Source organism: Chiloscyllium plagiosum, chromosome 40 (assembly GCF_004010195.1).
Source record: "Chiloscyllium plagiosum isolate BGI_BamShark_2017 chromosome 40, ASM401019v2, whole genome shotgun sequence".
Classification (NCBI taxonomy): domain Eukaryota; kingdom Metazoa; phylum Chordata; class Chondrichthyes; order Orectolobiformes; family Hemiscylliidae; genus Chiloscyllium; species Chiloscyllium plagiosum.
This window is the reverse complement of record NC_057749.1, coordinates 20,301,028-20,326,120: the sequence shown is the minus strand read 5'-3', so window position 1 is coordinate 20,326,120 and position 25,093 is coordinate 20,301,028. Positions and strand designations below refer to the sequence as shown.

General features: G+C 40.0%; 1 protein-coding gene across 8 annotated transcripts in view; it reads right to left on the bottom strand.

The window, feature by feature from the left end:
- The window catches only part of LOC122542603 (casein kinase I-like), a 222,480-nt gene that overhangs the window by 43,061 nt on the left and 154,326 nt on the right, over positions 1-25,093 (bottom strand). For all 8 annotated transcript variants that reach the window (XM_043680562.1, XM_043680555.1, XM_043680554.1 and 5 more), the window contains 4 exons: positions 20,900-21,134; positions 18,569-18,654; positions 4,710-4,794; positions 1,131-1,279 (listed from right to left, as the gene is read on the bottom strand). In XM_043680562.1, the coding sequence (XP_043536497.1) occupies positions 1,131-1,279; positions 4,710-4,794; positions 18,569-18,654; positions 20,900-21,134 (555 nt within the window). The remainder of the gene's footprint in view (positions 1-1,130; positions 1,280-4,709; positions 4,795-18,568; positions 18,655-20,899; positions 21,135-25,093) is intronic.

The following is a 25,093-nucleotide window of genomic DNA, read 5'->3' as shown; positions in this document are numbered from 1 at the left end:
GAGAGAGAGAGGGAGGACCACCATTGCAATGTTTTAATCTAAGTTGTTTTGTCAGTTTGAGTGGGCATATGCTTGAGTAATAGTTGACTATGTGCAAACGGTGACACCCAACCTTTGGCCAAAGCAACATTCATTTTTCATATGGGCTTATGAATGGGCTGAATCAAAGTCTAACCCAAATAATTCAAACTCTTTACACTTACCACCCACTTGCCACTGATGTCAAACCTGCCCTGGTGCAAAGCTGCTTGACAGAATCAAAGAGTAATATACTATTGAAAAAGGCAGTTCAGACATCTTGCCTGCACATGTACTCTTGGCTCCAGTTGGGGTCAGGAACAGTCTCCAACCTCTGTCTCTGACCTGGCAACTCTGCAATAGTGAGGTGAGACTGGATTTCATTCCCTCCAAAATGTTACTTGCATAAAAGCTGAACCTCCTCTCTGACCGCAATTACTTTGACCAAAAATTCCTTCTTAGAAATTAGACTTTTACACAGTTACATGCGGTAATTTACAAACAAATGCTGACCCAGACCTCATCTAACCTCGCTATCTATCCCTGAGTGAAACCAGGCCAGGCCTGACCTGTTCTGGATATTTATCAGTATTCCTCAGGAATAATGGACCAATGGTATCAACGATGCCTCATTATCACTTCTGAGCAGAATACTAACTATCGCATAGCATGATTCAAAAATGAACACAGAAATTCTCCTGGCCATTATTTATTCCATGACCAACATCACTAAAATATGATATGTGCCTAGTTGCATATCGCATTGCTGTTTGTGTGACCATGCTCTGAATCAAGTGGTTGTGAAACTTCCCTACATTACAAGATGACAACACTTCAAAAATACTTATTTGCCAAACGTTTGGAACATCATAAAAGGCTCCACATAAATGCAAAACCTTTCTTAGTCCTTCCATTAAAAATCAAAAACTATTGTTTTATAACATATACATTTAACATCTGAAATCTTGAATGTAATTTCTTTGGTTAGAAGCTTACTGTTTGGCTAATGAACAAATTCTTGGCACTCCATACGTTATGGATTGGACATCTCAACCTCAACAGAATAACTTGCTCTCTTTTCACAGGATCGTAATAGCCACTTTGCTACTTACTATTTGCCTGCCAACCCAGTCGTATGCATAATCAAAAGCGTAGCCCTTTCTTTCAAAAAGATCTGTGAATAGTGTGCGTAAATACTGGTAGTCTGGTTTTTCAAAGAAGTCTAACCTCCTGACATAGCGGAGGTACGTCGCCATCTCCTCTGTGAAGGAAAAGACAAAGCAGTCAAAAATAAAACCAGGAAATACCACAACAAACCAATAGGTCAGGCAGCATCCATACAGAAAGACAATTAACAATTTCAGATCAATGATCCTTCATCAGAACTGGAAGCAGTTAGACATTGAACAGATTATAATCAAATACAGAGACACTGCAAAATGCGAGGGGCACAAAGAGTGGGAGGGAAGTTCTGTTACAGACTGGAGATCGGGAGTGATTGATTGACAAGAGTTAACAATACAAGGCAAAAGGAGATGTCAAAAACACATGAAGTTAACAAAATATTACACCCAAGGACATTGACAGCACCTGCAGTCTCGGAAAACGGAAGCCATGATTCCAATTTAAAATTGATGAACTCAATAGTGACCAGAAGACTGTAAAGTGCTTATTCGAAAAATGAATTGCTGTCAAACAAATAATCGCAACTCCCCAAACTTCTAATCACTGCAGTAATGAGGTGGAGAACAGTTCAGGTAGTGTATAGTGAACAGACAGGAGAAGTAAAGTTAGTTAATGGCGTATTTTAACAGAAATGCTCAATTACGTTGATGGAACATACCTATTGCCTAAACTAAACATATGGTCTCCATGGTGGCTGGTCAACCAAATAGCTGTATCTTTACAAAAAAGATCAAATAACTAACATAGGGGAATGAAGACAACAATACCCTAAAGGATTGAGTAGTTAAAGGAATGGTGTCCTGTCACCTTGGAGAACAGACCTCAAATCCAACCCAGAAAGAGATTGACATATAAGGCTGAGGGCACAGTTCTGTCTACTGACATGGAGTAATTGGAAGTTATATCATAAATTGCATGGTAATTCCTGCAAGCCAACTCAGCTCATGTGCTATTGGCTCTTTAAGCTTCAAGTTACAGTTTCACTACTAGTAGCACAAAAGTAATCTACAATTTACAGAGAAATATTGGATTTTCAACTTCCTTGGTGAATACAGTTCCTACTCTATTCTACACAATTCAATTACTTCACATCAATGAAAGTAAACAGCAAACATCACAGTACTTACAGATGCAAAAAACTGCTACTCTCATTCAAATATTTCTTATTTTAAACCTCAGTTTTACAGTATTATTCTAAATTGACTTGTCTACAAAGGCTCGTAAATTGTCACTTTGGAAAGGTTATAGTGAGGTAATGCTCTCCTTCAATGGATCCACTGTACTGAACGAGCATTTGTTTCATTCAACTTTCTCATTCTAGGCTGAGATCTTCCAAGCAGCTATCGAGCAAAAGTTTAGTCTTCAAATTCTTCAACAAAGACTGCAATTCCTTTTTGGTTACTGTTCTTCTTTTGGCACCATACTCTCTTAGGCACCAACCAAAAGGCAAATGCCTGAGCAAATATCTGAAAAATGTGTTGCTGGAAAAGCGCAGCAGGTCAGGCAGCATCCAAGGAGCAGGAGAATCGACGTTTCAGGCATAAGCCCTTCTTCAGAAATGAAAAAATATCTGACAGCTTATGAATCCAAAGAAAATTGGGAGGTTGCAGGGGCACAAAGATCATCAGAGAAGACATTTGATAAGGTGGACATTGGGAGGGACTGATTAAGAATGCATAATGTGAAAGACAGTGAAAGTGGGACATATCGCAACAAAACACGTGGAGTTTTTGGTGCACAAGTATCGATGTAAGATATGCTTATGAAGTCTCAAGATGGAAAACAGAATAGTTAGGTGCTGGTTTTTCACTGGCACAGACCTGATAGGCTGAAAGGCCTTTTTCTGCACTGTAGACCTCTCTGATTGCACAATTCTGAAATCATGTATTTTGCTCCAAATAAAGGAACATATTTATCACCTTTGGAAGACTTCTATATTCATACTCAGTAGAATAGCATGCTCCTGCTATCCAGAAGTGACTAGCTGGTTATCTCACCAACTAAGTACAAACAAAACCCCTCCACAAAATCTCTCTGAAAGTATTTGATACTATTATCCTAGGGCAATGTAACATCCCATGAACACTGCAATCAAATCAGTCTGCAGAATCTTGGACTGGTCAAGACCTCACCAAGTTCATCCTGTCTCATCATTGAAGAACTCTCCCAAGACTCTGAAAAGGCCATTGTCCGAGATCCCTTACCTCACATCAGGAATTCAGTGAAGTAATCAAAGGAGTGCTCAGTAACCAACTCAGTAAAGAGTAAAGTACTGAACAAAGTTTAAGGTGGTACCAAACCTAAGCATTAGCCCCTTGAACTAAATTCACCATTCAGTGAGATCATAGCTGATCTGCCCGTAATTCGATGCCTATGGAAAGGTTTCACCATTGTTAGCTGTATATATGATGTAACCTTCTCCATCAATAAATAATGCTAAGTGACCATTAAAATGGTGACTTCAAGCTAACCTGACTCCTATAGGAAAGTGGTGAAGCAGGGAAAGATTGAAACAATTTCTACATTGTATTGATGGGACAAATCTCTGAAGGCTTATGCCGGAAACGCTGATTCTCCTGCTCCTTTGATGCTGTCTGACCTGCTGCACCTTTCCAGCAACACATTTTTAAGCTCTGATTTCCAGCATCTGCAGTCCTCACTTTCTCCAAATCTCTGAAGGCTCAGGTTGTCCTGATTAAGAGTTCAGTCAATCCAATGGACAGCTGGTATTAAATGCACATCAAACTGAAAAAAAATTACTGTAATATGCAAGAGTAAATGTTTTAATAACCATTAGCAGTAACATTGGAATGACTTATCTCTTTAAGACTCACAAATCAATGTCCCTACACGTTATCCAATATAAAAATAACCAAATTCATGATCCTGTTATACATTCTGATGATTCCTTGTTTGATGCTTGTCTTGATCTTAATCTTAACTCGAGATTAATACATCACTCTGACTCAAAAAGTTTAAAACTAGTGCGAAGACTGTCAACAGCCTGAAGTGTTGTTCACTCTTCAGCAATCAACACAGCTCCATGTGTGAACAGCTCCATAATTACTCAGTAGGAAAGCAGAGGAAAACTGAATTCGGTTAACTCAGTAACAGCAGCCGCACCTGTCAGCAGAATTCAATATCAAGGACAGAAGATAACAAGTTTTTTGTGGAGAGCAAGGGATAATCAACTGGAGAGATTTACCATTCTGCAGTCACACTTTTTTTCCACTTGCAGTTTTTCTCTGGAGCTTTTTCATATTAAAAATCTCAAGAAATTCAGAAATTCTTGGCATACTGTTATAGAGTCACAGAGATGTACAGCATGGAAATAGACCCCTCGGTCCAACCCATCCATGCCGACCAGATATCCCAACCCAATGTAGTCCCACCTGCCAGCACCCGGCCCATATCCCTCCAAACCCTTCCTATTCATATACCCATCCAAATGCCTCTTAATACTGCAAACAATGTTTACAAGAGCCAATCTACAGTGTGGCCCATACCTGGAAAGCTCTCACAGAGAACTTCAATCGGAGTGTTTCGTTTTGTATCCCCAATTTTCTGGTAGCGTTCCTTTAATGTTTCTGCCTGCAAGCAAAAATGGTCAATTTAAGCACACACAACATACATTTAATTGACTAGCTCCAAGTCTGAAAAGCCATGTTACTCAATTTCGGAGAAGAAATAAATTTTATACTTGAAGATGATTTTAGAGAACATCAATCAATCCACGTGTTGCATATGCAACAAGTATTCATTGGGATAATTAATGCGTGGTCAACTATCGTCACCGTGAGCATTCAAATCACACGTTTCCTGAACATACTGAGGAGTGTGGAGGGTTATAGTACATGGTGTTGTACAGACAGACATACAACTATGTGCACAGATACTTTTCTGGAAGATCAGTTTTGCTGCAGAACTGAACAGAAAATTAATGCTTCTTTAAAACTACGGGTCAAGAGTAGAGTGGAGTGGTCATATTCTTCTTAACAGTGAAGATATATTAAAATGAGCTGCTTTTTGTAATGTTTACAACCTTCACATACTCAAACTGTGACAGATCTAACAATAAATTGGAAACTGACTCAACTAGCTGCTTTAAGGTACAAAAATGACAAGTGAAATCATGGAGAGAACCAATCAGTCCACTGAATTCAACAATTTTGACCTGGAAGGATTTAAAAATCCACCTCTTAAGTGTCTCCAACATAGTGCACATAGCAATCCGTAATCTAGACCAGTTATGAAATATTAAAAATAATGCAGACTGAACATGTGCCTGTACAGTCACATGAAGATCAATGGCAGTGACTCATAATCCTGAACAGGTGTCATCCTCAGCCAGTATAACTGAAAGTAAATCATTTATGTATCCTGTGACTGTACAAACACTCAGGTCAAACTTCAAATGATGGATCATACTCCAAAACTCTTTGCCCAAAAGCCATGAAAAGATACAAGGTTGAACATTTTCTCTTATTTAACCCTATAGGAGTAAGAACCTTTGATTTATTCTTGCATGGGATGTGGGTTTCACTGGAAAGGCCAGCATTTGTTGCCCATCCTAACTGCCTTGAGTTCAGTGGCTTACATGGATACCTTAGAGGACAGTTAAGAATGTGAATGCTGAGCCACATGTCCACGAGGTCAAGTCAGCTAAGGATGGTACATTTTGTCCCCTAAAGGTCATTAATGAAGCAGATGGTTTTTACTACCAGCGATGATGGGTTCATGCTAACCATTATGAAGACAAGTTGTTAATTCCTTATTCGACTATCTGTCATGGTAGGATTCGAACCTTCATCCCTATAGCATTAGCCTGGGCCACTGGATTTATTAACTCAGTGGCATTTTCACTGTGCCACCTGCATCAACAATGCCCTTTCTCAATGCATTTCTGAACAAAAGGGTGGTACAGTGGCTCAGTGGCTAGCACTGCTGCCTCACAGCACCAGGTTCAATTCCACCCTCAGGTGATTGTCTGTGTGGCGTTTGCACATTCTCCCCGTGTCTGCGTGGGTTTCCTCCGGGTGCTCCGGAGTCTACAGTCTAAAAATGCGCAAGTCAAGTGGATTGGCCATGGCAAATTGGCTGAATTAGCCATGGGAAATGCAGGGTTACAGGGATAGGGAAGGAGGCTCTTTGGAGGGTCAGTGTGGACTTGATGGGCCAAATGGCCTGTTTCCACACTGTCGGGATTCTACGATGACTCTGATTCAGTCACACACCTGACATCCCCAACACTCAAGTTTCCCATTTCATGTACAATATGAGGGAACAAAAAGAAAGGATTTTAAACATATTTTAAACAAAAAGAAAGGAGTAGATCATTCAGCCCCTTGACCTTGCCCCACCGTTAAAGAAGATCATGGATGATCTGATTTGCGCATCAAACTCCACATTCCCATTGACTGTTGGTAACCTTCGATTCCCCTGCCTAACAAGCTCTATATATATGTATATATATCTGCTTTAAAAATATTGGATGACCTCACCTCCAGTTCAGCGAGTTCTACAGTCTCACAACACAAAACAAATCTTCAAAAAGGGAAACACAATTTTAATCTCCTCTATTTCAGGATACATGCACAAGAGTAAACATTGAGGTCCATGTCAAGATCTTATATACTTCAAACAAATCACCCCTCAAGCTTCCAGTGGAAACAAACCTGGTCTACCCAGCCTATCCTCATAAAGCAACCCATTCGTTCCAGGCATTAACCTAGTAAACCCAGATACACAGTAGAGAGTTTCCTGACTCCCTGGTTCCAGCCAGCCTTTTGAATTTAAATATGCTGTAGATAGATGAGCAACTCAATCGGAACCCACTTTCTGAATCCAAGTACGCCTGCAATACAGCAAGCTGGCACAACAAGAGTCTTAAACCACACAGGAATCACAAATAGCTGTTTCTTCCACAGAATTCATACGGTAAATTATTTTCATGACATTGAGGTTGGAACTGAAGAAGGAAGTAGGTTTTTTTAATTAGTAATGGGTTAAACATTATGGAGAATGGACAGGAAAAGTGGAATTGAGGCCACAATGAGATCTGCCATGATCACATTAAATCGCAAAGCAGGAATGTCATCTCTCAGAGAGTTGCGCGTCTGTGGAATTATTTTTTTTTAAAATCGCAGAGGGCTGTAGAGGCTGGGTCATTAAGAACATTCAAGTCTGAAACAGACGAATTTTTAATCAGTAAAGGGAATCAGGGTGATATTGCAAAGGCAGGAAAATTGAGTTGAGGACTATCAGATCAGCCATGATCTCAGGGAATGCCAGAGCAAATTCAATGGGCTGAATGGCCTGCTTCTCCTCCAACCTTTGGCCTATGGATCACCACAATTGCTGCAAATTGTGAACGCATCAGCACAAGTCTGAATGGGCCAAATAGTCTGCCTCCATACTGCAAGATTCTATGATTATGCATCAGCAGATACCGATGAGATGGTCATTATTGGCTTCAACCTCTTCCATTCTCCTACAACTTACTTTCACATTGAAATCAGGCAAAATATTTGTCGCTAAAGTGCAAGACAACTGTTATGTATGTACATTTATCATGCAAATGCATGCTCATTCTCAAAGAAAAGTGTTTATTTGTTATAGCAGATTTTCATGTAGCAACCAAGACAAGTATAAAAAATGTCTGCAGTATAGTATTTCATCCTCTGGTCTCTCCTATTTATGACAGGTGGAATATTGATGTGAAATTAGCATTGTAAATCAGATAACAATTTGAAATAATAAATCAAAGCATTACATGCCCACGCACAAGCTCTCAGCAGCTGGTGTTTACCAGTAATATGTAACCCTCACAACAGATCAGTTGCAAACCTGTGTGCGTTTGTCTAGAAAACTCCCCTTTGATAAACAGACCACAATAGGCAACAAAGTCTATTTATTATTCCTTCAAATGGATTTTCGTTGACTAAAACTGAAAACAAGAATGGTGACTCAATATCTAAATCTTTTCATTAAAATTGCATTTGTATATGATAAAAAGAACTACGCATGAGCGAGCAAGATTTTATGTAATACCTGGTGAACGTGGAAATAATTTCTAAATTTTGCTTTGGATATTCAGTACCTTGAATGTTACAAGCTTTCATCAACTAAGGGATGGAACTTAGGAAAGCAGAGATAAAATATTAAACATGGATTCTTTTTCCATTTGTGAGGGAATCTCAGAATTATTACAGTGCAGAAAGAGACCATTCGGCCCAAGAAATTTCTGCCGGCTCTCAAAAAGAGCAATTCTCATACTAGGGACTGCTTGTACAAGGCTTTTCGAAGTAGGAGTTGGGACTCCAAGTTTAGCTACGACCTGAAATTTTGGGGTTATGAGCCCTGAAGTAGTAATGAGTCCATCCTTCTCACAGTACCATTTTAGTTTGCTTTTCAGGTACTGGTCTAATTCTCTTTGGAAGGCCTCAAGTAAACCTACTACACTCACAGGCAGTGCGCTCCAGTGCAACTACTTGCTGCACATTTTTCCTGATGTCACTTTTGCAACTTTTACCAACTGCTTTGAACGTGTGCCTTCTTAGTCTTTTCTCAAGTTGTAATAGTTTCTCTCTATCTGCTCTGTCCAGACACCAAATTTTGAACAAATCTCCTCTCAGCCTCCTCTCCAAACAAAAAAAAGCCCCAACTTCTCCAGTCCAAAGAAAGATTGGATGAAAATATGGCAAATAAAAGAAGATTTAGCTTGGAAATGAGCAGGAATGAAATTCAACATATTGGCATAAGTTAAGATAATGCTGAAGTGAGAGGAGCTTGCCCAGGACATAGACCTGATCAGCCGGCTCTGAATAAACTCTTTCTCAGCTCATCAAAACTTGTGTTATTTCTACGTTCACCAAGTTTTGAGAAGCTGAGAAAGAATTTGTTCAGAGCCGGCTGGTCAGATCTGCGTCCTGGGTGAGCTCCTCTCACTTCAGCATTATCTCAACTTATGCCAATGTGTTGGACTTCATTCCTGCTCATTTCTATCATACTTCTCTTACTTGAGTAGTTCCATGTACCAGGTGAGTTGTTAGTTCTCTTTTATTTTTAGAAAAGAATCACATACCATATAGGACAACACGACCCAAACTTTTATCCTAACGCAACAGAATTCTGAGGCTTGAGAATAGTTATGACCTCTCAGCGACGACGAAAGAACAGGTTTAGGGGCTGAGAGAACAGAGGCCTATTACAGCAGGCGTATAACTGTTATAACTTGGTTCATCATTACTGCCTCAGTGCTCATGGCCCCAGAATTTTAGCTTGTGGCCAAACTTGGGGGCCCCAGCCCCTGCTTTGAGAAGCCTTGTACAAGCAGTGTCCGGATTATGAACAAGCCCCATTCTGGAGTCAGTTCACTGGCTGATTTGTATGCAAGTTGGAATACAATGCAGGGCAATGCAAAACAGCTGTTCATAATGCAAGAAATGTTCATATGTCGAATCTTTAAAATTAAACCTTTGTATGGGATTGTATTTTTAAGTCAGATATTTGTAAATTGAGGACCGCCTGTATAGAACCTAAGCCACCCTCCTTTCAAAAGCAAACATATACCAGTATTAACATCCCTTGAATTTATTTAATCCAATTCTTTATGCTTCTTGTTAAAGACAAAGGAGCAACAAGTTATTGAGGGTGGTTGGTCAGGGAACTGACTTGTCTTTGAAGCGGATAGTAACGAACTCTGAGGTGATTCGACCCATTAGATTAGATTAGATTACATTACAGTGTGGAAACAGGCCCTCCGACCCGCCGAAGCGAAACCCACCCATACCCCTACATTTACCCCTTACCTAACACTATGGGCAATTTAGTATGGCCAATTCACCTGGCCCTGCACATCATTGGACTGTGGGAGGAAACCAGAGCACCCGGAGGAAACCCACGCAGACACGGGGAGAACGTGCAAACTCCACACAGTCAGTCGCCTGAGGCGGGAATTGAACCCGGGTCTCTGGCGCTGTGAGGCAGCAGTGCTAACCACTGTGCCACCGTGTCGCCCACAATTCAACACTCTCTGCCTCCTGACCGAAAAATCCCCTGCTCCTCTCACAACACATTGGCATTAAGCCTATGATCACTCAGCAATCATGGTTTTGTGGAAAGAGGGAGGGGTCAGAAAATATGCAGAGTCCAATTTCAGGGTGACTGCCCTTAAACACAGGATGATGGAAAGTTGGTCCTGAGTCAATGGTTCTCTGTGCCATTGCTCAGTAATCCAACATATCAGTCGCACAGAACCACAGTGTACAGGCACTGTGACCAATCTAAGACACGAATGGGGCCTGAAGAAAAACACAGGCAAGCATGCTTCAAACAGAGCATCAAATATAGGAGACAAAGGTTATTGCCGAAACAGATGGGCGGAATTGGCTGTACATGCAACAGGAAGCTTGCACTGTTATGTTGCCATTGCAGACAGTTCATGATTCAAAACAAAGATGAGTCCCAGTGAGGAAGGAGGACTCTAGGCTCAGGAGAAATCAATCATCGTTAATCAAGGATGTTAAGGATAATGCCAAATTGTAAGGAAAAACATACAACGTGGCAAAGATTAGTGGTAAACCAGAGCATTGGGAAAGCTTTACAAGACAAAACAAATGGTGACCAAAATAATAAGAGGTAGGAAATAAACCACAAGGGAAAACTAACAAGTAACATAAAACAGATAGCAAGAGCTTCATTATGGATATAAAGAGGAAGAGAAAGTCAAAAGTATAAATAGTCCCCTTGGAGAACCAAATTAAAGTGGGGAACCTTGAAACTGCAGAGAAGTTGAAAAAAATACTTTGCATCAGTCTTTACTGTAGAGGACATTGATAGCATTCCAGAAATATTCAATAATCAAGGGACTGGGTGAGGAGGACGAGGAAACAAACAATAACTTGCACAAGAAAAAAATTACTACGGAAACTAACAGGAATAATGGCCAATAGGTTCCCTGGACCTGACGAGTTATATCTTAAGGTCTTAAAGTAAGTAGTTAGAGAGATAGTAGATACACTGATTGTAGTATTCCAAGAGTCTTTAGATTCTGAAAACGTTTCAGAGAATTGGAAAACTGCCAATGTAACACATGTATTCAAAAAGGGAGGTAGGCAATAAAAAGGTTAACTATAAGCCATCTAGCTGGACATCTTTCATTGGGAAAATGTGTCTACAGATAATTCTTCTCTGACACAATGGTTGTGTTCTTGTGCAATGCTGCATTACAGAAAAATCGCACTTGAGAAACAATGCTTAAAGTGCCGGTGATGCAATTGCTTTACAGACAACACACGTTGAAAAGTTCGCACTTTAGAAAGAGTGTCCCCAATTCGTCAATCGCATTATAGTGAATTTGTGTTAATGAAACACGCGTTATAGCAGAACAACCTGTATTACAGACCATTTGGTAAAACATAATACGATCAAGCAGAGTCAGCATGGCTTCATAAAGGGAAAATCATGCCTGAAATATGCAGTTGAGATCTTTGAGGTGCTAACAAGCAAGATAGATAATGGGGAACTAATGAATGCAATATATTTGGATTTCCAAAAGACATTTGATAACGTACTGCACATAAGGCTACTTAATAAAATGAGTCCATGGTATTGGGCAAAGTTTCCTCTAAGATGCATGGCCGTGCAGCTTCTTGGAGGGTCTGCGCATGCCATGCACAGCATATCGACTTCATGTTCTGGAAGCCACTGCCAAACGGACCTCAGAGATCTGCACATCTGCAGGAAATATTAGAGGTCGAGGGTAGTATGGATAGAGAATTGGTTACTTAATAGAAGACGTGGTGGCTGAGATGAGAGGTACTTTCAGGATGACAACCTATTAACTAGTGGAGTGCAATAGAATCAGTGCTGATGCCACAACTATTTGCAATTTATGTACTGACTTGAACGAAGGAAGTGAATGTATGATTGCAAACTTCACAGAATACACTAAAATAGATGGGAAGGCAAGTTTTGAGGATGACAGTCAACGTAGGGAAATAGTAGACAGGCTAAATATGTGGGCAAAAACTCAGCAAATGGAATTTAGGGTGGGAAAACATGAGATGATGCACTTCAGCAAGAAGGATAGAAAACGTGAATGTATTTTAAATGGACGAAAACTGCAGATTAATGTAGTACAGAGGAATAAGAGAGTCCTCGAGCATGACTCACTAAAAGCCACCTTCCAAGTTCAATAGGTAATAAGTAAGGCAAATTGAATGTGGGCTTTTATTTCAAAGGGAATAGGAGTTCAAAAATAAAAAGAAGTCTCACTAAAACTATACAAGGCAGTAGTCAGATCACATCTGTATTACTGTGAACAGTAGTGGTTCCCTTATCTAAGAGGAGGTATGCTGGCATAAAAGCAGATAATGCTGGAGAAACTCAGCAGGTCTGATAGCATCTGTGAAGAGTGAAGCAGAACTAACTCAGTTCTGATATCGTATTGGACGCCAAATGTTAAATTCGTTTCTCCAGAGAAGATTCACTCAATTGATTCTGGGTACTGGAACACTGCCAATATAACACCCTTACTCAAAAAGGGTGAGGAGAAGTTGAGTTGATTGGATGGGTTCTCATTGGAGTTTAGAAGAATAAGAGAAGACCTCATTAAAACATACAAGATTCTTAAAAGGAACTTGACAGAAGAAACTGTTTCTCATTGTGGGAGAGTCCAGGCCCAGTGCGTATAATCTCAGAAGAAGAGATCGCCCATTTAAGATAAAGATGAGGAAGAATTGCTTCTCTCCAAGGACAGTGAATTTGTGGAATTCTTTATCCCAAAGGGCTGCACAGGCTGGCGTATTAAGAATATTCAAGGTTAACTTCGATTTTTAATCAGTAAGGGAATCAAGGATTATGGGAAAAAGGCAGGAAAGTGCAGTTGAGGATTATCTGATCAGCCACAATCTCACTGAATGGCACAGCGGAGCAGATGGGATAAATGGCCTACTTCTGTTGCTAGACCTTATGTCCCTACAATACCCAAAACTTGTAATTTAGTAACCTAAATATTTTTGGGCTTCAGCTGAATAAAGCAGAGCCATACAAGATTAAAACCAGGCAATGCATATCTGACAAAGAGAAACTCTGCAAGCTTCTCAGTTACTAGGTTTCCAGGTGCAGCATGTGATGGGGTTTCCCTGTTCTATAGGCAGTTCCTGACAATAAAATATCTTAAGTGCCTCCATCAACACTTATGACTATTGTACCCCTGCACAGTATTTAAAATAGTCCATACCTTTGAGGCATTGATAGGGAAAAACTCTTCCCTTAGGCAGAGGGATCAGGGGACAGTTTTACGATAAGGAACAGGAGGTTTAGAAGGAATGAGAGGAAAAACGCTTTCACCCAGAGGATGGTGGGTATCTGAACTCACTGGCTAAAAGGGTGATAGAGGGGGAAACCTCTAGACTTTGCACTAGTATTTAAGTGACTACTTGATATGCCATAACATGCAAGGCTATAGGCCATGCAAGTGATGAAAATTGCATTAGAATATATAGACGCTTGATGACCAGCCTGGTAAAGATGGGCCGAAGGTCCTTTTATCGTGTTGTAAAATGTTTTGACTCTTAAATAAATCCTGCACGAATGCTTGGCACTGCTCTCAAGTTTCAATGCAGTTGCCTTGTTTTAGTTTAAATCAGAAGCCCTACTGCCAGCACAGCTCCTGCAGTGAGTTCAACTGTTCTTAATTGATCTCCCATGGTGTTATACATGGGGAGTCAAGTAGCAGTCGAGTCCTCAGATGAAGCAGAGATAAAAGACAGGGGATAATTGGACCAGGTGCAGGAGTATAATTCAGTCCCTGTTACCTAATCAGAAAAATATAGCCCTCATTTTCCGAGAATATATTACAATTCCGGTTAGAAATAAAACACTATGACCATTTGGGCAGCAATGCTATTTAATTTACTGAGATAAATTTCTCTCCACCACAACATAAGGCAAAGCAATACATTACAATGTCACCTCCAATGGAACATCGCTGTGAAAAATAGGTAGTGTGCATTACAAATGTGGGGTCAAGACTGTAACAGAATAAGACAAAAGTGATAAAAATGTAACATTAAGGTTTTGTAGACAGGAAGCTTATTCAGACATGAGAGATTTATTATAGATGTATTCTGGGAAGTAGGAGAAAAGTTGGAAGCAGCTGTGTTATTTGGTCATGACTTCCTTCCTCCTTTTGACATTAATGCTTCAACCTTCTAAAGGGTTGGCTCGTTTGTCAGACAGATATGACTGTAAACATCAAGAACCACTTCTGATGCTGTTAATACAGTATAAATGTTCTGGACTAGGCACCAACATCTATTCATGATTTGGAGATGTCGATGTTGGACTGGGGTGTACAAAGTTAAAAATCACAGAACACCAGGTTAATAGTCCAACAGGGTTATTTGGAAGCACTAGCTTTTGGAGCACTGCAAAAGCTAGTGCTTCCAAATAAACCTGTTGGACTATAACCTAGGGTTGAGAGATTTTTAACTTTGAACATCTATTCATATCAACTTCTTAAAGCAACTTAAGACTCAAACTGCCTGTGAACAAACAGCACCTTCATCTCCAGAAATATCACGTGCCTTTCTTCATTTCACTGGTACCCCTTGAAGAGTTCATTCTGGCAAATCCTCATTATCCCATTCACACTATTCAAATCACTGACTGCAACTGAGTACAGCCAATGAAAAAAAAACAATATTTGCATGAAATAACAAGTTACAATATCTAGTTTTCTGAACAGATTTTTTCCACAATGATAACTTGGGCTTATAAAGCAAGGATGCTAGCTTTAGGATACAAGACAAATCAATGATGCTTTATAAATGACAGAAAGGTTGGACACAGGTGTAATATCATATGGGCAAATGCATTATAAAGCAAGACCACTGTGAATAAGGTTGGGTACAGGTGCAATAACATATGGTCAGGCACCCTAGGAAGTTCTATTATTACCAACATAACTAGGCATCATTTTGTTTCTATCCAGATTGACTCATTCCATAACATCAGCAATAATGCAGAGATAATGGAATCCAGACATGTTGGTTACTCTAACTATTCCTAGTGAGTGTAACAGCATGTAGCTATGTCCATTTGTATTTTTTATCAGAACTGGAAAGATCATAGGATTTTAGACAATTTCCAAGACCTAATAGCTTGCAGGCTCTTTTAAAGGATGAGAGCAAAACAGATAAAGCCACGATTTTCTAAAGCTCTCTGGATTCAGGAATCGTGCCAAAAGACTGAAAACTTGGAAGTGTCACTCCATTATTAAAAGCCTGTCAAGAGCTCGAGGGGAAATTATTGGAACCTTTAATCAGGTTTAGAATGATTGAGCAACTTGGGCAAGTTAGCTTGGAATTGTAATGGTGAGATCATGTCTGACTAACTGAATTCTGAGTCATGAGCACGGCAAATAAGGAGGTGAAATGGATGTTTTCTACATGGACTTGCAGATACATTTAACAATACATCCGCACAATATATTAGTAAAAGGTATGGGGAAATCTTGTTAAATGAGTTAGTAATCAGCATACAATGTATGGATCAAAAATATGACTTATGTCCAGTAGAGATCAAAAGTAACATCCCTGGGCCCGCAGCTTCTATGAAGTAAGATAGAGCTATATACCTTAGTTTTCAGATGACAGTAAATCAGGAGGTGTAATAAGTTTATGAATTAGAATAGGAAGCTACAAAAGGGACATAAACATGAAGTGAACAGGTCAACATATGGCAAATTGAGTTCAGTAGACAGAACTCAAATAGAGTCAGAGGCTGAGGGGTGACCTTTATAGAGGTTTATAAAATCATGAGGGGCATGGATAGGGTAAATAGACAAGGTCTTTTCCCTGGGGTGAGGGAGTCCAGAACTAAAGGGCATAGGTTCAGGGTGAGAGGAGAAAAATTTAAAAGGCACCCAAGAGGAAACTTTTTCATGCAGAGGGTAAAGCGTGTATGGAATGAGCTGCCAGAGGAGATAGTGCAGGCTGGTTCAATCACAAAATGTAAAAGGCATCTGGATTGATACATAAATAGGAAGGGTTTAGAGGGATATGGCCCAAGTGATGTCAAATGGCACTAGATTAGGTTAGGATATCTAGACGGGTTGGACTGAAGGATCTTTTTCCGTGCTGTACATCTCTATGACTCTATATTAAAAGGGAAAGAACAGCGAGGTATGAATCTAAAGACGCAGATAGACAAATCACTAAACTCCACCAAACGCAAAACCTAATACATAGCTACAGAACTCACTTCATCTTTAAAAGAATTAGAATTCAAAAGTGAAAGGTGATGCTTTAGTTGCACTCAGCCTTAGCCAAGTCCAAGCTGCAGCACTGTATTCAATTCTGTTCAAGATGAATGACAATTGACTCTTGATGGATAAATATATCAAAGGAGCTGGTGAAAAGATAGGTTAAAAAAAGGTACCTGAGGTGCTGATAAACCATGAGAAGAGTTTGGCAAACAGATGAATAGGCCTTTCAGCGACTTGAGAATGTTCTGTCATTCAAAAGGTCATGTGTGTTTTGCATCCTAACTCAATGGCTCAAAACACAGTGAGACATCAGAGCCCTCAAGGCTCTCACAGCTGTAGGTGCACAAGGACAAGGTGGCTTTAAGAGGCATAGAGGTCGAGGAGGTGGCTGAAAGAGGGGTGGAATGGAGAAGGAAACTTCAAGGGGAAACATTCTCTCAGCATTCAGCTTGTCAAGCACCCCCAGGATCACGTATGTTTCAGTAAGATCTTGAATGCCCTGGCTCTGACTTTAAGATGATGCCCCATTGCCCTAGATTTCCCCTCCAGTGGAAAAATCTCAACATAATTTAAAAATATTAATTGCATCACACTGTAACACTATCTCAATTAGTACAGTCTGAGATCATGTAACAAAAACAGAAATTACTGGAGAAACTCAGGAGATCTGCAGCATCTGTAGAGAGAGAAATAGTTAATTGTCTCACGTCCAGTGACCCTTCAGAACCGAAGCTGTAGCAAAACATCCCCTCATTCATATTCCATCTCTAAGCTTTAAAAGTTAACATTTCATTAGTTTTTTTTTGAGCATTTCCTATGTTTTAGTGATGCATAAAAAGGTCCCAAATTTCTTGCACCTCTATTGTTCATTGTTCTACACTGTGTTTTCTGGCCCAAGATGGGTGACTTTTTAATTTATTTACATTGAAATCCATCCTGCCACAAAGCAGAGAAGGTTGCAAGGAGATTTAACAGAGATTTCTAAATTCTGATGGTAAGACTATTTTCTGTTTGGAGAACTGGTGATGAATATGGTCATTAAGTGAATACAGTTGACAAGGAGTGAGGAGAGAGATCAAAGAAACTATTCTTAACACAGAGAACTAATGAGTATGAAATGCTTCACTATATAGACTGATTGCAGCAGAGACCATTGCACCTTTTAAGAACAAGTTTAATAAATATTTGAATCAAAGGAAGGAAAAGAATTCTGGATCAAGCAGGATGGTGGGATTATTTTTGGGCCTTCACAATGGATCAACTGGCCCTTTTATGCACTGGTTTTATTTCCTCTCAGATGGTGAACAGGGCTTGTCAGACAAACAGTTTGAGCTCAGCATTGAGCCAAAACTGTAATTATGGTATCCTGTAATCATAAGTTTACAACACCAAGGCAGGAAGCACTTTGAAATCATATGTCTTCAGAACTTCAGCAATTAACAGCAGAGTGTTTAGGATATCCTACAGAAACTATATCACATTATTAGACTAACTGCATGTACATTTCCATAAGTTATTGCTATTACAAACACTGTCTAACCAGATTAAAAACCCCAAGCAAAACAGTAAGCATCATGTCCTGCAAATTATAATGGAGAAGGCACACTGTCGAGAAGGTAAATTAATCTCTAAATTCAACTCAAGATTCTAAAATGAGAGCTTCAGACTTGTGGTTCTGACCTGCTGTGCTGTTCCAGCAATAAAGTTTCAACTTTGATCTCCAGCATCTGCAGACCTCACTTTCTCCTCTAAATTCAACTCAAGATTCTAAAATGAGAGCTTCAGACTTGTGGTTTGGGACATTGCTTATAATGCCTCAAAACACATTCGCTAGCTTATTCACAGATACAGCCATGATGTGTAAAATTATGGGATGTCAGGGCTGATTGACTAACTATAATTTATTATACATACATATATTAATTATAGACTGCAAGATATTACTTTGCAGCAAGCACCCTAAAAATAAAAGTTCATTTTTGATTTCCAATTACTACAGTTCATTATCTACTTATGTAAGTGGTTATTACTGATTGAGTGCATTGTTAAACATAGCTCAAATGCAAACCCAAAATCAGCAAAGTGCCTCACCTTTAATCCCTGCCAGGGGAGACTGCCTCGTAGAAAATACATAAACATGTGTCCTAAAGCCTCCAAGTCATCTCTGCGGCTTTGCTCTAGGAAAAAAAAGAATGCATTTAGCTTTTGATTTGGCATATTCTGACTGGGGCAAATTTCTGAGTCAATATACTCTCTCTCTCCTGGGTATCTCAAGTCACTTTACATTAGATTCAAAAAATTCAATCCACACATAGGAAATAAGGGATTTTATCCCATAGTACGCTCAGCATCTAAAAGGCTAAAATCGTGTGTGTCAGATTTCTGTACTCATTGAATTCCAAGCACATACTGATCTCAATAAAACATACGCAATTAAAACACAGCTTCACTTTAAGTAGCTTACAGTGATTTGAACAGATGTTTATGGGAGGAGATCAATAAATTTTAGGCATCCCTTCATAAATAATGATATGAGCTCTCCCTTAAAAGTGTCGATAATTATGACAGAATCTTTCCTCACCACCAGGATGCATCAATAATAGCAGGCAATTCTTGCTCAGATCTCCCAATATCAATAAGTACACAGCACTTTGGAATGATGAAAGAATTCAAGGGGTGCCCGCTGCATAGGACAATTTGACAACTGTTGAATTAAAGATCAATATTCAGAAGGCCAGTCAGCAACGAAAGGGGGATTTTCGGCAATGGAAGATCATTACCAATGTGAGCATTAAATTATTTCAAGATGAGGGGTGGCACAGTGGCTAGCATTGCTACCTCACAGCACCAGGGACTGGAGTTCAATTCCAGCCTCAAGCAACTGCCTGTGTGGAGTTTGCACATTGTCCCTGTGTCTGCATGGGTTTCCTCCCACTGTCCGAAGAGGTGCAGGCTAGGTTGATTGTTCATGCTAATAGCCCATAGTGTCCAGGCATACAGAAGTGAGGTGCATTAGCCATGGAAAATGCAGGGTTACAGAGGGGGGAGGTTTGATCTGGATAGGATGCTGTTTGGAGGGTCAGTGTGGACTAGATGGGCCAACTGGCTTCTTTCCACACACTCAAGGTTCTATGTGGGCACTGTCAAGCAGAGCTATGTTTTAAAAATATAATTTTAAGATGTTTACCAGTATCACGGAAGACTACATTCTGTTATATGGCTTGGAGAGGGTGGACGCTAGGAAATTGCTTCCGTTAGGCGAGGAGACTAGGACCCGTGGACACAGCCTTAGAATTAGAGGGGGTAAATTCAGAACAGAAATGCGGAGACATTTCTTCAGCCAGAGAGTGGTGTGCCTGTGGAATTCATTGCCGCAGAGTGCAGTGGAGGCTTGGACGCTAAATGTCTTCAAGGCAGAAATTGATAAATTCTTGATGTCACAAGGAATTAAGGGCTACGGGGAGAATGCGGGTAGGTGGAGCTGAAATGCCCATCAGCCATGATTGAATGGCGGAGTGGACTCGATGGGCCGAATGGCCTTACTTCCACTCCTATGTCTTATGGTTAATTGGCCTTTTGGTTAATTGAGCATCAGCTGGCATCGCTTAAAAGCAGCACTTCCTCAAACTGCTTCCTAAATAGATTTCCTTCTATTACCCCAACTCTTAACACCAAATGTACGATCATTTGGTTTCATGAAAATCCAGTATACATTATGGAGAAAATTCAATGAAGTACAACACTAAAACAGACACAGGCGATTAAAACTTTACATCCAGAGCAAAAGGGAGGTAACTGTCTGCTATGGCTCCATTGATTCAGAATGTTGTGGGTTCAAGCCCAACTACAGGATTTGAGCATAACACCCCAGGTGAATGACAATGCGCTGCATTGTCAGAGGAGTCAGCTTTTGGGTAAAAGACATTTAAACGGGCAGGCAGTTTATTTTTGGCAGTTTATCAAGACCTCATGGCACAACATTGGAGAAGGCCTCAGAATCCAAAGGGTCCCTGTCAGGGAACAGAATGTTGAGTTTGCATTCTATGGAGTTTTGTTGGTGGTGGGGAGGATGGGCGAAGAGGCGAGAGGAGAATACGAAACTACAGTGAATCATCCATGGGACCTCTGCCATCTTGAAGTTGTCAACATCAGCAACAAACCTGCACCCATTTATGTCACAGAATGGTGCAAGATGGGGGAAGGAAGACACGAGTCAGGTCGCACTTAAAGACTTCTTCAAATTTGCATAAATGACACCATGCATTAGTTGACCTGTAAATGTCAGCATTGTATTTTTACATGTAGAACAGAAATCATTTTCCCCCAACACCTATAAAACAGCGTAGCATTTTAGCATTTTACCTTCCCGCATTGTACACCAGCAAACCCCACCCAAAGTAAGTTTCAGTTAAGACAACAGACCTTTGCCCAGGTGAGTGTTGATGGACATGTATCTTGCAGTGCCCGTTAAGCTCTTGTGTTCCCTGTAGGGGATGTGCTTTTTGGTATCAGGATCAACATACTCCTTGGCTAAACCAAAGTCTATTATATGGATTATGTGTTCCTTTTTATTGCCTTGCCTTCCAATTAGAAAGTTTTCCGGCTTGACGTCTCTGTAGATTAAGCTCTTTGAGTGAACATACTCCATTCGGTTCAGCTGTTTAAACAGATCAGACAAGTTAAAAATGAGGAACCTTGCCCCGTTTCTTCCTTCCAACTCCACACTACATTGAAGTAGGAAACCTTTTGGTATGAGACAACCATTTAATAACATTTACACAAGAAAAACCCTCTCTCTTACCTGCAACCTATCAATTGGGATTTGAGGAACCTACATGTTGCAACTCAAGAAGCCAAATGCAACACAGAATCCTGTATTCTAACCATATTCAAGCTTTCAAAACCTAAACAATGCAATCAGTTAACTCATACGGATGTAAAACTCCTGTAAAGATATTACAGAATATCATTAATCTTTAGGAGGTAAAACTGCCACATCTCAACAGAGTGTTTGAACACTAATCAAAGAGAATAAAGGGAATATTTGAACTGACACAGCATCTAATTACTGAAAACTTAATAATCATCACAAATGAACATTTAAACTTGAATTGCTTCCTTTTTTTTAATATTCTGATTTACAATCCACCCAAGACATCTGCCAGAAAGCAAGAGATAAGAGAGAATTATTATTTTCGAATATTGACAAATAATTCAATCCATTTACAGAATTTTACAACACAATGGGTGATAATTTGGCCCATTATGCCATGCTGGCTCTCTAAAGGAACTATTCACTTCAGTCCACAAACTTTTCTTTTCCAACATAATACCTGCTCCTCTTTTTCAAATATATTACTGATTCTGTTTCATCACTACTGTGGTTGAGAGCATATGGGATTCAATAAATGTTTGTTTGACCATAAGAATGTTGGCTATATTAAATTTACCCACTGCTGAGGGAAAATAGTTAATGTTTGCAAACTCACCTCGATCCACTAATTCTGCTGTATTCAGCGATGTGCAATAATGCCATTTACAGATGGAGGTATACGTCTTCAGCGAAAAGCATGCCTCATTGGGTAATACACGGTCTTTCAAGTCATACAGAGATGTACAGGGTACAAACAGACCCTTTGGTCCCAACTCAGATATCCTTAAGTCTGAAGCAATGGGTTCTAATTCTAGTGACTTGAGCACAAAATCTAGGTTGATACAGCAGTCCAGGACTGTGGGAGTGCTGCACTGTCAGAGATGCTGCCTTTCGGTCAAGGCATTTTCTGTCCTATGGGTGAATGCAAAAGAGCACATGGCTGTATGCTTGCAACAAAATTCCCAAACTATATTTATTGTAAACATTGCCATGATATGCGCTCCTCTGAAATAATATTCAGAATAAGGTGGCTTTGGCATGTCATAGTACTTGGACTTTAGTGTCAGCCATGACTTGTTGCTAATACACTCATCTCCAAATCATTCTGTTGAGTTGAATTCCCACTCCAGGGCTTGGGGATGAAAATTAAGGCTGACATTACAGTACAGCACAAAGGGAGCATGAAACCAATGGGATGTGCTGTCTTTTGGATGCGAGTTTAAACCTATGCCCATATTTGTTTCTTTGGGTGGGTGTAAAAACAGCCCATGAAAACATATTAAAACAGGTTACCTGGTGATTATCACATTGCAGTTTGTTACTAGCAATAGCTTACATAAAAAAAACATGAATAGCTATAAAGTGTCTTGGGATTCCAGACATTTTGAAAGTTACTATGGAAACACAAAAACTCTTCCCATCAAGAATGGAGAGGAGTCAGCAAATATCCAGAACAGGTTCAATGCAAGGCATACATGCATGTTGGTTCCTGGGCACTGTGTTTGCTCCAGCTGCTGTACCAGAACAGAATGGCACATAAAAAAAATAGGAGAAAATGTAGGCCATTCAATGCTTTCAAGCCTGCACCACTGTTCAATATGATCATGGCTGCTCAGCCAATCGATGACCCTGCTCCCCCTTTCCCCCCATGTCTTTTGATATTTTAGCCCAAGAACTATATCTAACTCCTCCTTGAAAACATTCAATGTTTTGGCCTTAATCACTTTCTGTCAGGGAATTCCACAGCTCACCACTCGCTGGGTGAAGAAATCTCTCATCTCATTCCTAAAAGGCCTATCCCATAACCTTAAACCATGGCACCTGATTCTGGACAGCCCTGCATTTACTTGTCTAATACGGTTAGAATTTTATTTCTACAAGTCTCTTGTTCATTCTTCTGCACTCTAGTGTCGAGAGTCCCAACTGATCTAGTCTCTCTCAGGTCGGTCTTGCCATCTCAGGAATCAGTCAAGTAAGGAGACCAAAACTGCACACAATACTCCGGCTGTGGGCCTCATCAAGGTACAACAATAAGGCACCCACCACCATATGATGGCAAAAAGATAACCACGACAGATTGCATTTTATTTAAAAATGGAAGGAGACAAAAAACGGGTAACTAGAGGTCAGTTAGCTTAACATCAGTTATTGGGAAAATGTTAGAGACTATAATAAAGGATGTCATATCAGAGGATTTCAAAATACACAACCAAGCAGAATCAGCATGGCATCACAAAAGGGAAATTATGTTTAACAAGTTTACTAGAATTCTTTGAGAAGATGACAAGCAGGATAGATAGGGGGAAGCAGTGGCTAGGCTATAATAGTGCTTCATTAATTATAAAATGCTTGAGAAATGTTCTGAGGCTGCAAGTGGTTCTATATAAATGCAAATCTCTCTTACGTCTACTATCAATGACAGAACAGGGTCAATGCACTTTGATATAGTAAAGTCACAATGTTGAAGCTCTTATGCCAATTTTAAAAAAAATTCACTCTTTCCATCCACTGAAGCATAGCAGTTTCAGCATGTACCATCTACAAGATGTACTGCAGCACCTCACCAAGGTTCCCCTGACAGCACTTTCAAAACCTACAACCTCTGTCACCTAGAAGGACAAGGATAGTAGACACATTGGAACATGACCACCTACACGGTCCCCTCCAAGATACTCACTGGGTCAAAATCCTGGAACTCCCTTCCAATCAGCACTGGGGGTATAGCTGCACCATGTGAACTGCAGCAGTTCATGATGGTGGTTCATCACCTGCAAGTGCAATTAGGAATGGGAAACATATGGTGCTGCCTTCGATGCTCACATCACCAGGAAAGTTTTAATAAGCAACGTTTCAAATCAGTTGCCCCATAACAAAACAGTACATCAGAAATTCTGCAGTTAGATGAAACTGTTGGTGCTCTATGCAATTTCTATTCATCAATAGCACTCTTCGATGCATGGAACAGCCTTTTAAACATTGGGAATAAAGGTAGCAAAACAAATCAATAAAACTCCTGAACTCATACAGAGGTCAGTCAAGGAGGAAGAGCACTAAAGCAAGTGTGAGGCAGCATAGCCAAACCTTAACTTATAGCATCATTTATCTCTACTGAGTATGCCATCCAGTTTGAGTATCACACCCAAGTAATGATATTAATGTGGCAATGTGGTTCACTGAACTAATACAATCTGTTCCTCACTCTCCTCAGAAAATGATGGGCCAAATGGAATCTGCTAAGCAAGTCTGGTAGCAAACCTACATTTCACAGGACTCTGAATTGCTATCACCATCTCTTCTGAACAGCAGCGCAGTGACATGTACTGGATGATCTAACAAACATACTTGTGGAATGTAATGAATGGAGGAAGTATAACTGAGTTGCAGCTGAGATAGTGCAAGTGATGCCAACTACTCAGGACAGGCACCTGCTGCCCTGAGTGACGAACATGGCGTAGGACAGAAAGGAAACAAAGAGCAGGAATAAAGAGGTCTTTTTCCCAATTAGCAGGCAGTAACTAGTGGGGTACCGCAGGGATGAGTGCTAGAACCCAAGCAATTCAAAATGTATATTTATGATTTATATGAGAAAACAACATTTCATATCTCCAAGTTTGCAGATGGCACAAAGCTGAGTGAGAGGATGAGCTGAGCTTCAGTGTGACTTGGACAAGTTAAGTGGGCAAATATATGGCAGATTAAGTATAATGTAGATAAATGTGAGGTTATCCATTTTGATAGTAAAA